The sequence below is a fragment of the Geotrypetes seraphini genome, chromosome 7, assembly GCF_902459505.1.
Source record: "Geotrypetes seraphini chromosome 7, aGeoSer1.1, whole genome shotgun sequence".
NCBI classification, from domain to species: Eukaryota; Metazoa; Chordata; class Amphibia; order Gymnophiona; family Dermophiidae; genus Geotrypetes; species Geotrypetes seraphini.
Genome location: NC_047090.1, coordinates 196,810,541 through 196,827,550, shown reverse-complemented (window position 1 = coordinate 196,827,550; position 17,010 = coordinate 196,810,541). Strand labels below are relative to the sequence as shown.

General features: G+C 46.1%; 1 protein-coding gene across 7 annotated transcripts in view; it reads right to left on the bottom strand.

The window, feature by feature from the left end:
- ENTPD5 (ectonucleoside triphosphate diphosphohydrolase 5 (inactive)) overlaps positions 1-17,010 on the bottom strand; it is a 368,562-nt gene that overhangs the window by 229,961 nt on the left and 121,591 nt on the right. For all 7 annotated transcript variants that reach the window (XM_033952533.1, XM_033952535.1, XM_033952532.1 and 4 more), the window contains exon 5: positions 11,390-11,533. In XM_033952533.1, coding sequence (XP_033808424.1) covers positions 11,390-11,533 — 144 coding nt within the window. The remainder of the gene's footprint in view (positions 1-11,389; positions 11,534-17,010) is intronic.

The following is a 17,010-nucleotide window of genomic DNA, read 5'->3' as shown; positions in this document are numbered from 1 at the left end:
TTTCTTCTTCACCCAGAAGGTTGGTGGACACCTGGAATGCACTTCCAGCGGGCATGATAGGACAGAGTACGGTTTTGGGGTTCAAGAAGTAATTGGATGATTTCCTGAAGGAAAAGGGGATAGAAGGGTATAGATAGAGGATTACTATACAGGTCCTGGACCTGATGGGCTGCTGCGTGAGTGGGCTGCTGGGCATGAAGGACCTCTGGTCTGACCCAGCAGAGGTATTACTTATGTTCTTATGTAACTCTTTAATTTTCTCAGGAGCCTCTCATGAGGAGCTTTGTCATAAGCTTTCTGAAAATCTAGATACACTACATCAACCGGCTCACCTTTAGCCACGTGTTTATTCACACCTTCAAAGAAGTCAAGCAAATTGGTGAGGCAAGATCTCCCTCGGCTGAACCCATGCTGACTGTGTCTCATTAGATAATGTTTGTCTACAATGTGTTCCACAATTTATTTTTCATAATTGCTTCCATCATTTTGCTCAGCACTGAAGTCAGGCTTACCAGTCTGTAATTTCCTGGATTTCCCCTGGAACCCTTTCTAAAAATTGGCGTAACATTGGCCACCCTCCAATCTTCAGGTACTACAGAGATTTTAGCAACAGGTTACAGATCACTAAACAGCAGGTTCGCAATTTCATGTTTGAGTTATTTTAGTACTCTGGGATGTATACCATCCAGTCCAGATGATTTATTACTTTTGAACTTGTCGATTTGGCTTAGTACATCTTCCAGATTCACCAAGATTTCTTTCAGTTCCTCCGCATCATCACCCTTGAAAACCATTTTCGGTTTGGGTAGATCTCTTACATCTTCTTCCGTAAAGACCGAAGCAAAGAATTCATTCAGTCTCTCCACTATGGCCTTATCCTCCCTGAACACCGTTTTTGGTCCCTGATCATCCAACGGTCCCACGGATTCCCTCACAGGTTTTGTGCTTCTGATGTACTTTAAAAAATCATTATGAGTTTTTGCCTCTTTTGCACGTTTCACTTAGAAGGGGAGAAATGGAAAGGTTAGAAAGAAAAAATAATCTAGCGTTACTCCTTTCAGTATACAAAAATAAAAAAATCATACATGGGCATGCACATAAAATGATAATATATTAGGCTGTTCTTTATATCAGGCTCTGCCTGATCCTATGGATGAATCTGAATATTACAATCGGAAAAAATTCAGACACACATACAAAGCATAGATTTATGGGGAAATTCTGCAACATAAGCTCAAACAATGGGAGGACTAAGCTTATTGGTGTAGTAGAGATTAGCATAATTAAGAACTGAGAGAAATGATCTATTATTCAGAAAGACACTAAACACCTGGTAATTCACTGAAATAGGCAGATAGGGGTGGTGACTGTAAGGATTGTTAGTGGCCCCCCACAATATATGGTTGGTGGGGTCACTTGAGAGGCGCCCTTACAAACGCCAGGTCCCAGGTTCAGTTCCCTCACTGAAGATTCACCAGGAAGTAGAATCAAAAAGGCACAGCCAGAGGTGATTGCATAAAGAATATATTATAGAAATAGGCTTACAGAAAAGCAATATTTATAAGCATTACAATTAAGCATTATAATTAATGAGAGAGCAACGCAGTTTCCCTGCCTTACAGAGTTCAGAGGAAAAGAGAGACATAGAAGCCTGAAGTTCCAGGGAAAGGCAGAGAGAGAGAAAAGGGGGATGGGGTGATGGTCCAAGCTTCGTGTTCCATAGATAAAGAGAAGGATAGACAGAGAAAGAGAGAGCTCCTGATGTGTTGCAGAAAGGAGGCTTTTATAGCTTGGAATCTTATTCTGTGTATAGAAACTATTGTATGTCCCAGTATCTTTCTGTTTAGAATTTGTAAACTGTATGAAACAATGGTTAATTTAATTGATAAGGAGGGTGTGATACTTGCAGGCATGGTAGATGGGATTAGTCTCTGGCTTCTTTGTCCCATTCAATCAGCCTATCTTCTTGATAAACAATCCAGTCTGGCTGAATGATTAATGTATGTGAATTCTGTGCAGGAGCACAGAATTCTGCATCAACATTCCAGAGTCAGATAATTTCCCTTAGGCCATTGCTGACATTAGTTCTGCCAATTGAAAATGCTGAATGGTAGCAATAGCTATGCTGACAGTGACAACATCTCAGGTCTCAAAGTAATTGATCAGATGAAATAGGACTGAAACTGTATTTGGTATGGTTGATTAGGCTGTCAGTAATTGATGGCTAGGTAGATGTTGATATATTTAACTGTAATTCTAGGTTTTAATGTATGCTTTTATTTTTTATCTCTATATCTATTCCTAATATTTTAAATTGTAATCCACTTCAAACTCATTGAAAGAAAGGGCTATAGTTTAAAATATAGGCGTCAGAATGGGGGAAGCTATAAGGGCCATGGCCTCCCCCATAATTGCCAGTAGTAATAGGACTGACAGGGATACTGCGGGCAGAGAAACACCAACTGAGGGGGCGCCATAGGCACTCTCAAGGGAGTGGCATCGACATTCAAGGGAGTGGCCAGCGTACCTGCTGGTCGGCTCTCTCTGGCGCGTCCTTTTCCCGACATCTACTCTTCCTCCCACCCCTCACTCGTCTACTCTGAATTTCTTGTACCATTTGCCGGGCAGCGGAACCGATTCACAGCATCGTTCTGCCACCAGCTCCAGTGTCTTCTCTTTACTGCATCCTGCCCTCTCTGACAACTTCCTGTTTCCACTGGGGTGGGCTGTAGTGGAGAGAAGACACCGGAGCTGGCAGCAGAGGAATGCTATGTTACAAGAAATTCAGGGTAGATGCGCTAGGGGGGGAGGAGGAGATGTCAGGCAAGGGACACAACAGAGAGAGCTGACCAGTAGGTACACTGGCCAGCAGCAAGATACTGCTTCCATTGGAGTCCTGCCTAGAAAGAAGGCCCCTCCCCAAACATTTCAGATTTGGGGGAAGGGTAGAAGTTAGAGAGGGAGCTATATAGGTTTTGGTGAAGGGAGAGGGAGAAGGGAGAGATGTTAGACTCAAATGAGGGAAGGAGAGAGAGATGTGAGACACAGGAATGGGGTATGGGAAGAAGTGAGGGAAAGATGCCAGATTTGTTAGAGACAGGGAGAGATGGATTTGAGTATGACAGAGGGGAATAGAAAGGGACAGTGAGAGATGGATTTGGAGGAGAGGGGGAGCAAGAAGGGGAGATGACATGGGGGAAGGCTGAGGGGGTCAGGGAGAGATGGTAGAAGGAGGTGAAAGGGAGAGAGGGACAGATGGAAGAAGGGGAGAAAGGGAAAGATGGATGTGGAGGGACAAAGTGGGGAGAGGGAGAGATGGATTTGGTGGAGAGGGCCAAATGGGGAAAGGGAAAATGATTCAGGGGAGGATGCAGAAGGTGGAGGGAGAGATGGACGACTCATGGAGAAGATAGAGGGACAGGAAAAGGCGGAGGGGATATGGACTGGGGGGCGGAAGGAAAGAGGGAGCAGAGATGGGGAGATGTGGGAGGGAGAGAGAACGAAAGAGGAAGGAAATGAGGGTGGAGTAAGTCATAAGGAGGGGAGCTGCTAGAAATGGTAATCCATGTAGGAGAGTTGTCAAGGAGATGAGCGAGCAGAATAATTAGTATACGAGGATAGAAATGTGGTAATGGGAAGCAGATAAAAGGGAATAAGAGGATGAGAAATGTGAAAGCTAGGGGATGAGAGAAGGAGATAGAAAGTTGATTAGATAAAAAGTGAAAAGGAATAAAGCAATGTTTCCTTTAAGCTGCGTGTCCATACACCTTTTGGTAGCAAGCCGCACAGCCAGCACACCAGGACCTATAGTCATACTCTGCTACTGCTGCCTGCGGCTTTGTGAAGAAAGAAGTGCTGCTGTAAAGAAGGAGCAGGAGAAGGCCTGTCTTAGAGCTGTCCAGAACACAGGTACACACTTTTGGGAGGGGGCATAAACTTGGGACAAAGGCTGGAAAAAAGAGAGGGTGCATGAACTTGGGACATAGAAGGGAGACAGGGCGTATATTGGGGCACAGAGGGGAGGGCCGTGAACTTGGGACATAGGATGGAAGGAGGGAGGGAAAGAGGTGGGGAGGTGGGGAGGGAATAGAAAGGGAGAAGTGTTGAAGATGGGTATAAGTGAGAGGGAAAGAGATGGTGTACATGGGGAAAGGAAGAAAAAAGAGAATTGTTGGGATGGTGGGAGAGGAGTGTGGTAGAGAGAGATGAGAGGGAGAAATGTTGGCTGTGGTGGTGGAGAGGGAACAGTGGGGCAGATGGAAAGAGATGCAAGAGGGAGGAATGTTGTACATGGAGGTGGAGGGAATGGAGGAAGAGATGTGGCATGGTGCTGGAGAGGGGTGACAGAAGGAGAAATGTTGGGCATGGGGCTGGTGGGCAGGGGCGAAAGATGCTGCACATAGTCTGGGGGATATGAGAGGGAGAAATGTTGGATGTGGCAAAGAAGTAGGAGAGATGCACCCTGGATCCCTCTCTCTCTCTTTCTCCACTCCCTTTGCAGTAAGGGAGGGAATGAGAGAGAAAGAGATGGTGGACAGTGAGAGAGAGGGAGACGTTACACATGGGGTGGAGGAGAGAGGAAGAAATACTGTGCAGGGGTGGGGAGGGGAAAAAGAGTGTGCTTTGCGTAGTTTAATTTTGTGGTTTCCATTATGTATTGTTAATAAGATTATATTGTGTGTACCGTCGACTCCACCTAAGTGCACGTCAGTTAAGCGCACACTTCAGTTATCCACACCCGACCACCATGGTCCCATTTTTTTTACATTAAAGTCAATGGACGTAAACTCTGGATATTTGCAATTCTGATACGCACATAATACACTTATGTGCACTGATGTCGTAGGTCCCACCTCTATTCTTTCATGTAATGTTCACTCCAGTTAAAAGCAATCACGTAGATGAGCTATGTGTTTCGGAACAGCAGTCTAGGCCTGGCCATGTGTTCGAACTTTTGGAACTGCACTGTGGCCTCACATTGGCTGAATGTGTCCACCATGCTGATTTCAGATGCCGCTTAGGCGCTGTTATTACAGTATACTTGTACATAAATTGGAAGGGCCTGTCCCCTGAGAGTGGTGTACTCCAGGTCCTCATGCAGTTGCTCACACAGATGAACTACAGTATGGTCTCCCTATACACCGCTTTCAAACATAGCAAAGCTGTTGGCTTCAAGGTGCCTGCCTGTTGAATAAGCACAGTTACTTACCGTAACAGGTATTATCCAGGGACAGCAGGCAGATATTCTTAACTGATGGGTGACGGCACCGACGGAGCCCCGGTACGGACAATTTTAGAGTGATTGTACTCTAAGAACTTAGAAAGTTCTAGCTAGGCCGCACCGCGCATGTGCCTTCCCACCCGACGGAGGCGCGCGGTCCCCAGTTAGGATAAGCCAGCTAAGAAGCCAACCCGAGGAGGTGGGTGGGACGTAAGAATATCTGCCTGCTGTCCCTGGATAACACCTGTTATGGTAAGTAACTGTGCTTTATCCCAGGACAAGCAGGCAGCATATGCTTAACTGATGGGTGACCTCCAAGCTAACAAAAAGAGGGATGGAGGGAAGGTTGGCCATTAGGAAAATAAATTTTGTAAAACAGATTGGCCGAAGTGACCATCCCGTTTGGAGAATGCATCCAGACAATAATGAGATGTGAAAGTATGAACTGAGGACCAAGTAGCAGCCTTGCAGATTTCCTCAATAGGAGCTGATCTGAGGAAAGCTACAGACGCTGCCATAGCTCGAACCTTATGGGCTGTGACAGAACCTTCCAGTGGCAGTCCGGTCTGAGCATAACAGAACGAGATGCAAGCAGCAAGCCAATTGGATAATGTACGTTTAGAAACCGGATGCCCCAACTTATTTGGATCAAAGGACAGAAAAAGTTGGGGAGACGATCTGTGAGGCTTAGTGCGCTCTAAATAGTAAGCCAAAGCACGCTTACAGTCCAAAGTGTGCAAAGCCTGTTCTACAGGATGAGAATGAGGTTTCGGGAAGAATACAGGCAGGACAATGGACTGATTAAGATGAAAGTCAGATACTACCTTAGGGAGAAACTTTGGATGTGTACGCAGAACCACCCTGTCAGGGTGAAATACAGTGAAAGGTGGATCGGCAACTAGTGCATGCAACTCACTGACCCTCCTGGCAGAGGTGAAAGCAATAAGGAAGACCACTTTCCAAGTGAGAAATTTGAAATGAGCTGTGGCCAAGGGTTCAAAAGGAGGTTTCATTAAGACGGAAAGAACCACATTAAGATCCCAGACCACAGGAGGGGGCTTGAGGAGTGGCTTCACATTGAAAAGTCCCCGCATGAATCTGGAAACCAAAGGATGAGCAGTAAGAGGTTTTCCTTGAACTGGCTCATGAAAAGCAGTAATGGCACTGAGGTGGACTTTGATAGAAGTAAATTTGAGACCAGAGTTAGACAAAGAAAGGAGATAATCCAACACTAGTTCTACTGCTAGCGAAGTTGGATCATGATGATGCAGGAGGCACCAGGAAGAAAACCGGGTCCACTTCTGTTAATAGCATTGAAGCGTGGCTGGCTTCCTGGAAGCATCAAGAATAGAACGGACAGGCTGAGAAAGAAGAGAATGGGCCGAGGTCAGCCCGAGAGATACCAAGCTGTCAGGTGCAGAGACTGTAGGTTGGGATGGAGGAGGGACTGCTGATGCTGAGTAAGCAGAGAAGGAAACAGAGGAAGAAGTATGGGCTCCCTGGAACTGAGTTGAAGCAGAAGGGAGAACCAATGTTGTCTGGGCCACCGTGGAGCGATGAGAATCATGGTGGCTTGTTCCCTCTTGAGCTTGAACAAGGTCCGCAGCATGAGAGGCAGAGGAGGAAATGTATAAAGGAATAGATTGGTCCAATCCAGGAGAAACGCATCTGCTGCCAGACGGTGAGGGGAGTAGAGTCTGGAGCAAAATTGGGGCAGTTGATGATTGTGAGGAGCTGCAAAAAGGTCCACCTGAGGAATGCCCCATTGCGTGAAAATGGACTGGAAAGTTATGGGATCGAGAGTCCATTCGTGGGGTTGGAGAATTCTGCTGAGATTGTCTACTAAGGAATTCTCGCCCTGGATGTAGACAGCTTTCAGGAATAAGTGGCGGGCTGTCGCCCAAGATCAAATCTTTTGGGCCTCCTGACACAACAGGCGAGAGCCCGTCCCACCCTGTTTGTTGATGTAGTACATTGCTACTTGATTGTCTGTGCAAAGAAGTAGAACTTGAGGAAAAAGTAGATGCTGAAAAGCCTTGAGGGCATAAAACATCGCTCTGAGTTCCAGGAAATTGATGTGATGTTTCTTTTCCTGGGCAGTCCAAAGATCTTGTGTTTGGAAATCGTTCAAGTGAGCTCCCCAGGCATATGGGGATGCGTCTGTGGTGATGACGAGATGATGAGGAGGCAGATGAAACAGAAGGCCTCTGGAGAGATTGTAAGATTTCAACCACCATTGCAGAGACTGTCGAAGAGACGATGTCACAGATATGTGTCGCGAACAAGGATCCGTCGCCTGGGACCACTGGGTAGCTAGGGTCCATTGAGGAGTGCGCAGGTGAAGACATGCGAAGGGGGTGACATGAACTGTCGAGGCCATGTGACCCAAGAGTATCATCATTTGTTTGGCAGAGATGGACAGCTGTGAGAGTACCTGCTGACAGAGATGAAGAAGAGTCTGAAGGCGATTGGATGGAAGAAACGCCCTCATGAGAACAGTGTCCAAGATCACTCCGATGAACTGAAGCCGCTGAGAGGGGATGAGATGCGACTTGGGAAGGTTGATCTCGAAACCCAGAAGTTGGAGAAATAGGATGGTCTGGTTGGTGGCCTGAAGCACTTCCTGAGATGAAGGAGCCTTGATTAACCAGTCGTCCAGGTAAGGGAAGACTTGTAGATGGTGAGAGCGTAGGAAAGCGGCCACCACAATGAGACACTTTGTGAATACCCTGGGAGAGGAGGCAAGACCGAAGGGTAACACTTTGTACTGGTAATGACAATGGCTGATCATGAAACGGAGATACTGTCTGGAGGCCAGATTGACCGGAATGTGAGTGTAGGCCTCTTTGAGATCGAGGGAGCATAGCCAGTCGCCCTGAGTGAGAAGAGGATAAAGTGTGGCTAGAGAAAGCATTTTGAACTTTTCCTTGACTAAGCATTTGTTGAGATCTCGGAGATCTAGAATGGGTCTGAGGTCCCCGGTTTTTTTGGGAACCAGAAAATAGCGGGAGTAGAATCCCTGCCCCTTCTGATCTGGAGGAACTTACTCTATGGCGTTCAGAAGAAGAAGGGATTGGACCTCCTGAAGGAGGAGGGAGGACTGAGATGTAGGACTTTGGGTAGGAAGAGTCTGAAAGTTGAGAGAATAGCCGTGGCGGATGATGTTTAGAACCCACTGGTCTGAAGTGATGATCTCCCAATAGCTGAAGAAAGTAGAAAGACGTCCTCCTATGGGTTGAGGCAGAAGGGATGATGGTGGAAGACTGGCTAGGCCCTGGAGAATGAAGTCAAAAGGGTTGAGTAGACTTCGGTTGGGCAGGAGGTTTCACCGGTTGCTGCTGTTGAGCACGAGGCTGTTGGCATTGTTGTTGATGCTGCCGTCGAGGCTGCTGAGGAGCAGGTGGTAGGAGACGAGCAGAGTAGCGGCGCTGATAAGAGGATTGTTGGCAAAAGGGCCGAGCAGGTGGTGGTTTCTTTTTATTCTTCAGCAGAGTGTCCCAGCGAGTCTCATGGGCAGATAATTTTTGTGTGGTGGAATCGAGAGAGTCACCAAACAATTCATCCCCGAGGCAAGGAGCATTGGCAAGGCGGTCCTGGTGGTTGACATCAAGCTCCGAAACTCTAAGCCAAGCGAGACAGCGCATAGCCACAGCCATCGCAGTAGCTCTCGAGGTCAGTTCGAAGGTGTCGTAAATCGAACGGACCATGAATTTTCTGAGCTGTAACAGACTAGAAGTGTATTGGTGAAAAGAAGGTAGCTTCCGTTCAGGCAAGTACTTCTCAAATGAAGCCAGTTGCTGAATGAGGTGCTTTAGGTTAAAGTTGAAGTGAAATGTGTAATTACCGGATCGGTTGGTAAGCATAGCATTCTGATACAAACGCTTGCCAAACTTATCCATGGACTTCCCTTCTCTGCCAGGAGGGACAGAAGCATAGACACTAGTGCCCGCAGACTTTTTGAGAGTGGACTAAACCAACAAAGATTCATGTGGGAGTTGGGGTTTGTCAAAGTCTGGAATAGGAATAACCTTGCACAAAGTGTCTAACTTACGAGGAGCACCAGGGATGGTTAAAGGTGTCTCAAGATTCTTATAAAAGGTCTCCCTCAAAAAGTCATGGAGGGGCAATTTAAGAAATTCCTTTGGAGGCTGATCAAAGTCCAAAGCTTCAAGGAAAGCTTTAGATTTTTTAGATTCAGCCTCCAAAGGAATTGAAAGAGACTCACACATCTCCTTTAAAAATGAGGTAAAGGAGGAATGTTCCGGTTTAGAAGAAGGTTCCCGCAGAGAGGGGTCTTCCTCAGCTGAAGAAACCTCGTCCTCAGACAGCACCGGCTCTTCAGAGTCATCCCACAGATCAGGGTCCCGTACCTGAGAGGCTCGACCCCGGGAATCCGGTGTCGAAGGTTAAGCTTGCCGGGTTTTGCGTACCGACTTCCCGGATCGCACAGAGGTGGTACCCGGGGAAGTTAGAGATTGCCGGTGCCGGGATTGATCAGACTGCAGTGGAGGCTCGGTCATTTGAACAGCCCAATGGAGGCCTCTCGGTTCCACCGATAATACTGGCATGGAAGCCGAGGAGGCAGAATGGACCGGTACCGACAGAGTGGAAGCCGACAATAGTGGCTGCTCCACTACCGGTACCGGCGGCTCAGACTGGTCCGGAACTGAAAGGTTCGGTGCCAACAGAGCAGGAAGAAGCTGCTGTAATTGCTCTTTCAGTTGGACTTGAAGGACAGCCGCAATACGGTCATCCAAGGAAGGCACCGGTATCGCTTGCTTTTTCTGCAGTACCTGCGGTGCCGCTCGACACCCAGAGGATGAGGAGGCCGAAGAGGATGCACTCACCTCAATAGGGGCGGAGCGTTTACGGGGCGCCTCGAGGTCGGCAGGACTGGACTCTCTGCCACAGCGACCGGAGGACGCTCCATGGAGGAAGGCTTCTTAGCCGGCTTACCTGAGGGGTGCGACGCCGGAACGGCATTGCGCGGCGTCGATGAAGTGGCTGCCGGTTGAGAAGCCGCCGATGTCGGTGTCAATGCCGAGAGATCAGTCATCGCGGCACCGAACAAAAGTTTCTGTTGAAGATGCCTGTTTTTTAAAGTACGCTTCTTAAGAGTAGCACAATGGGTGCAGGTGGAAGCCCTTTGATCCGGACCCAAGCACTGCAGACACCAATTGTGCGGGGCGGTCAAGGAGATGGAGCGCGCACACCATTGGCACTTCTTGAATCCTGGCTGAGGGGGCATGAAGGTAAACACTGCCTCTGCCAAATCGAAAGCGGAGGCTTCGATGGTGGCAACAGGCCCTGCCGGGGCGAACCCGAAAAAATAAAGAAATTAAGTAAAATAGAAAAGTTTTTGTTTTTTTTTAGAAACAAAGAAAAAGAAGGAAGATAAGCTTCCAACAAGCAAAAAATACGCGAGCGGGAAGGCAAGAAAAAAGTTTTCAACGGCCGTTGAAAAAAACGCGTCTTCTTAGCTCTGCGGAAACTAAGAAACTAAGAAACTGGGGACCGCGCGCCTCCGTCGGGCGGGAAGGCATTTGCGCATGCGCGGTGCGGCCTAGCTAGAACTTTCTAAGTTCTTAGAGTGCAATCACTCTAAAATTGTCCGTACAGGGGCTCCGTCGGTGCCGTCACCCATCAGTTAAGAATATGCTGCCTGCTTGTCCTGGATAATGAAAGCAACAAAAACCAAGGGATAATTGCAAACTTCAAACATCATTACAGGTCACTCGTCCTAAGATATGTGATGGCAGTGATCGATGCAAGCATGGAATCCTGTCCCCAAGCTGCTGATCTCATGAGAAAAATAATGGTGCTCGACTCTCTTCACATGATACTCCAATTAAACGCACACTCTGTTTAAGCACATGTGGTGAATCAGTCCGAAGGGCTTGCACTTAAGCGGAATTGACGGTATATGAAAAATGAATGGAAGAAATGGCATTTACAATTAGTACTATTATTATGGGGGGGGGGGGATCAGGGGCTGAGCTGGAGCTTGGGCAGGTCTGGGGTGGGGCTTTTGGGCCTCCCCAAACAAAAAAACGTTCCGCTGCCTACGGTTTCAAAGTCTCTCATAGCCAGGGAGAGACACAATCCTCTCTCAGGTGACAGACGGATTCAGAAGTATGTCTCTCACAGGACTGATTTTCTTTCTATTACCTCAGACAGCAGAGCCAGGGCTTTCTTTTCTGGTAGTAGTCGTAGTCCTGCTGTCGCTTTTAATACTACTGGGGTTTTTCTCCAGTGACTTGAAGGCACAGCATTTTTGGCTACTTCCAGTAACCCTCGAATTGTTTCTGCTCCCTAGAATACAAAAGGCAAAATATTTCTTCATATCACTCAAGTTTAATAAGCCCAACTTTAGACTTTCCCTTTTCCTAATCATTTCCCCCAATCCACATCTGCTTACCACTCATCCACCCAAAAGCTATTCATAAGTAATCTGGAATGGACTGTGATGCTTTCAGCAGATTAAAGGACCTTTGGAGGGGAAGCCTCGCCCCTTCTGCAATATGGACTGATAACACTACCAAACCTTTTTTCCTTTTTAGGCTACTGACATCTGTTCCCTCAACCATCTTTCTCCACTGCAGTCTAGTCAAAATCTGATTTTCAGAAGCCAGTGGATAAAGGAAAGCTCTGGCAGTAGCACTTCACTTTTATATGTAGTTGCATCAGCTATTTAAATGAAATATAAAAGAGTAAGCAGCAGTGTTTAACACCCACTTTTCTGTTCTCATAATCCCCCAAATTCTATAAAAAGTGCTAAAAGTTTGGGTGTGTGCAATTTAACTGAGTAAGACAATTAGAATCTTAATGAGCATTTATTGTCACTAGTTAGTTTTAATTAAAAGATACACATGTGAATATAGGAGTGGGTTCCATGGCTAAATTATAAGCGCAAATCAAAAATAGAAGCTGAGAAATAAATGGGTAAACTAGGCACATTCCAGCAAGTTAAATGCATAAGCTAGAAAACAGGGGATCCGCGTCTAACTTTAGTTTAAGCTTTTGCATCAGGTTTTAGTTGGTGCCTAAAGATAGGCTTGATTCCTGAGTATAAGCACTATTCTATATACTGCACCTAAACTAGAGAATGACACAGGAAAAAAAATCTGTCCCCGTCACTGCCCCGTCCCCGAACCACTGTCCCCTTCACCGCCCATCCCCGCAGCATCCATACAAACCTCAGTACTGCAATATTTAGCTTATTCCTTCCTTATAAATCCAAGTTCCTGCTGCTGAACTAGAGAAAGAGATGTTCAGCTGGCAGGGCTTTGTTTATAAATTTTTATCAACACAACTAATATACTACTTTATTCTAAAGCAATAAATAAATAAATAGAATTTTTTTTCTACCTTTGTTGTCTGGTTTCTGCTTTCCTCATAAGGGGCAGGGAGGGAGTAGGGAGATGTTTAGACTCAGTGATGGCAGGAAGAAGGGAGGGAGCGCGATAGGTGACCACAACTGCGGGGACAAGGCCATTCACCGCTCCATGGGGCAGTGAATGGCCTTGTCCCCATAGCCACGGTGAACACAGTTTTTTCCCCACGGCTAGCCGCGGGTAACAGCCACCGTGTCATTCTTTAACCTAAACTGTAAGCGCCATTTATAGAAAGCACTCAGCGGGGGTGTTTGGAGCTGATTTTAGGTACCGTATATAGAATTCAGTCATAAGAACAAAAGAATTGCCCTATTGGGACAAACCAAAGGTCCATCAAGCCCAATATCCTTTTTCCAACAGTAGCCATCCTAAGTCCCTAGCTAGATCTCAAGTAGTAAATCAGATTTTATGCTGCTTATCCTAGGAATAAGCAGTGGATTTCCCTAAGCCATCTCAATAATGGTCTATGGACTTGACTTCTCTTTTAGGAAATTATCCAAGTCTTTTTAAAACCCTGTTAAGCTAACTGATTTTACCACATTCTCCAGCAATGAATTCCAGAGTTTAACTGCACGTTGTGTGAAGAAATATTTTCTCTGGTTTGTTTTAAATTTGCTACTTAGTAGCTTCATCGCATGCCCCCTAACTCTAGTATTTTTGTAAAAATTAAACAAGCGATTCACATCTACCCTTTCCACTCCACTCAGTAATTTATAGACCACTATTATATCACCCCTGAGCCGTCTCTTCTCCAAGCTGAAGAGTCCTAGCCGCTTTAGCCTTTCCACATAGGGAAGTCATCCCATCCCTTTTATCATTTTTGTCGCCCTTGTCTGTACCTTTTCTAATTCCACTATATCTTTTTTTTTTATTATTGAAATACTTTTTACTATGTTACAGCACATAGTAAGGATATGGAACAATTAGGCAAAAATACATAACAAAAAAGAAAATGCAGTTTAAAATAAACTAAGGCAAATCCATCTAGCCCTCAAGATACTAATTCCACTTTATCTTTTTTGAGATAACCAGAATTGCACACTACATTCAAAGGATCCCAAACTAGAGATAAAAACATAAGAACATAAGAAGTTGCTCCCGCTGAGTCAGACCAGAGGTCCATCTTGCTCAGCGGTCCGCTCCCGCGGCGGCCCATCAGGCCTAGAGCCTGAACAGTGGTCCCTGATTAATTTTGTAACTTACCTCTAATCCCATCCCTATAATCTACCTTAACTCTTATCTGTACCCCTCAATCCCTTTGTCTTCCAAGTACCTATCCAAAGCTTCTTTGAACCCCTGTAGCGTGCTCCTGTTTATCACATCCTCCGGTAGCGCGTTCTATGTATCCACCACCCTCTGTGTGAAAAATAACTTCCTGGCATTTGTTCTAAACCTCTCCCCTTTCAATTTCTCTGAGTGCCCCCTTGTACTTATTGATCCTCTTAATTTGAAAAATCTGTCCCTGTCTATTTTTTCTATGCCCTTCATGATCTTGAAGGTTTCTATCATGTCTCCTCTAAGTCTCCACTTTTCCAGGGAGAAAAGCCCTAGCTTTTTCAGTCTGTCAGTATATGAGAGGTCCTCCATGCCCTTTATTAGCTTAGTTGCTCTTCTCTGGACCCTCTCAAGTACCTCTATGTCCTTCTTGAGGTACGGCGACCAGAACTGAACACAGTACTCCAGGTGCGGGCGCACCATAGCACGATACAGTGGCAGGATGACTTCCTTTGTCCTGGTCGTGATACCCTTCTTAATGATACCCAACATTCTGTTTGCTTTCCTTGAGGCTGTGGCACACTGCGCCGACGCCTTCAATGTTGTGTCTATCATCATTCCCAGGTCTCTTTCAAGGTTGCTCACCCCTAGCGGTGAACCTCCCATTTTGTAAGTGAACATCGGGTTCTTTTTCCCTATATGCATGACCTTGCATTTCCCTATGTTGAAGCTCATTTGCCATTTTTTGGCCCATTTTTCCAGTGTTGTCAGATCCTTTTGGAGATCTTCGCAGTCCTCCACGTTATTTACCTTGCTATATAGCTTGGTGTCGTCTGCAAATTTAATAACCTCACACTTCGTTCCTGCCTCCAGGTCGTTGATAAATATATTGAACAGGAGCGGTCCCAGTACCGACCCCTGTGGAACTCCGCTCGTGACCCATTGCCAGTCTGAGTAATGTCCCTTTACTCCAACCCTCTGTTTCCTGTCCGCCAGCCAGTTTTTGATCCATCGGTGGACCTCCCCTTGCACCCCATGGTTCCATAGCTTCCTTAGTAGTCTTTTGTGTGGCACCTTGTCAAAGGCTTTTTGGAAGTCAAGGTAAATGATATCTATGGATTCCCCTTTATCCACCTGGCTGGTTACCCCCTCAAAAAAGTATAATAAGTTTGTGAGGCATGATCTGCCCTTGCAGAAGCCATGCTGGCTCGACTTTAGCTGCCCATAGTTGTCGATGTGTTCCCAGATGCTGTCTTTAATCAGTGCTTCCATCATCTTTCCCGGGAACGAGGTCAAGCTCACCGGCCTGTAGTTTCCTGGGTCTCCCCTTGAGCCTTTCTTGAAGATGGGTGTGACATTTGCTATTTTCCAGTCTTCCGGAATCTCTCCAGTTTTTAGGGATAGAAATCCCCAAAAGTTAAACTCAACATATACTGCAACACTGGAGAAACAATACAAATGGATTTCCTTTTTGAACTGCAATGCGCATTTCCCAAAGCATATTCCAGTTAATAAACAAAAAATAAAACAATTTTTTCTACCTGTGTGTTTCTGGGCATTTTATTTTTCCACCACATTGATCTGTTTCTCTTTTCTGGTTTCCTCTCTTCTGCTAATTCTGTTTCCAGTGACCACTATCCATTTATTTCTTCTCCTGTCTTATTCCATTCCTTCACTACACCTGTTTCTGACATTGATCTTTCTTTTAAAGCTCTCTCCTTTGGGTTGTTTTCTTTTCTGCCTCTGTCTACTCAAATTCCACCCTCTTTCTCTACTCTTTTTTATTTTTCATCTACTTCTCAACTTTCTATCTCCTTCTCTCGCATTTTCCTTCTCACTCATTTCTCAGCCTCTTGTTGCCTTTTTATCTTTCATCTGTTCCTGTAGGCCTATGCCTGTTTCACCATTTTTAAACTTTTGGTCTAGTGAGGAAAAACCATTTCCCTTTCTGTCAGCATCTTGGAATTTCATAAGAATTAAGAACATAAGAATTGCTGCTGCTGGGCCAGACCAGGGGTCCATCGTGCCCAGCAGTCTGCTCCCGCGGTGGCCCTTAGGTCAAAGACCAGTGCCCTAATTGAGTCTAGCCTTATCTGCGTACGTTCTGGTTTAGCAGGAACTTGTCTAACTTTGTCTTGAATCCCTGGAGGGTGTTTTCCCCTATAACAGCCTCCGGAAGAGCGTTCCAGTTTTCCACCACTCTCAGGGTGAAGAAGAACTTCCTTACATTTGTACGGAACCTATCCCCTTTTAACTTTAGAGAGTGCCCTTTTGTTCTCCCTACCTTGCAGAGGGTGAACAACCTGTCTTTATCTACCAAGTCTATTCCCTTCATTATATTGAACATTTTGATCATGTCCCTTCTCAGTCTCCTCTTTTCAAGGGAGAAGAGGCCCAGTTTCTCTAATCTTTCACTGTACAACAACTCCTCCAGCCCCTTAACCATTTTAGTCGCTCTTCTCTGGACCCTTTCGAGTAGTACCATGTCCTTCTTCAAGTATAGCGAACAGTGCTGGACGCAGTATTCCAGGTGGGGCCATACCATGACCCGGTACAGCGGCATGATAACCTTCTCCAATCTGTTTGTGATTCAATTCTTAATCATTCCTAGCATTCTGTTTGCCCTTTTCACTGCCGCCGCACATTGCGCAGACGGCTTCATCGACTTGTTGATCAGTACTCCCAAGTCTCTTTCCTGGGGGGTCTCTCCGAGTACTGCACCGGACATCCTGCATTCGTGTATAAGGTTATTGTTACCGACATGCATCACCTTACACTTATCCACATTAAACCTCATTTGCCATGTCGCGGCCCATTTCTTCAGAGTGTTTAGAAACATAGAACATAGAAATAGACGGCAGATAAGGGCCACAGCCCATCTGGTCTGCCCACCCCAATGACCCTCCCCTACCTATCTCTGTGAATAGATCCCACATGTCTATCCTATTTGGCCTTAAAATCAGGCACACTGCTGGCCTCAATAACCTGAAGTGGAAGACTATTCCAGCGATCAACCACCCTTTCAGTGAAAAAGAATTTCCTGGTGTCACCGTGCAGTTTCCCGCCCCTGATTTTCTACAGATGCCCCCTTGTTGCCGTGGGACCCTTGAAAAAGAAGATATCCTCTTACACCTCGATGCGGCCCGTGAGATACTTGAACGTCTCGATCATGTCTCCCCT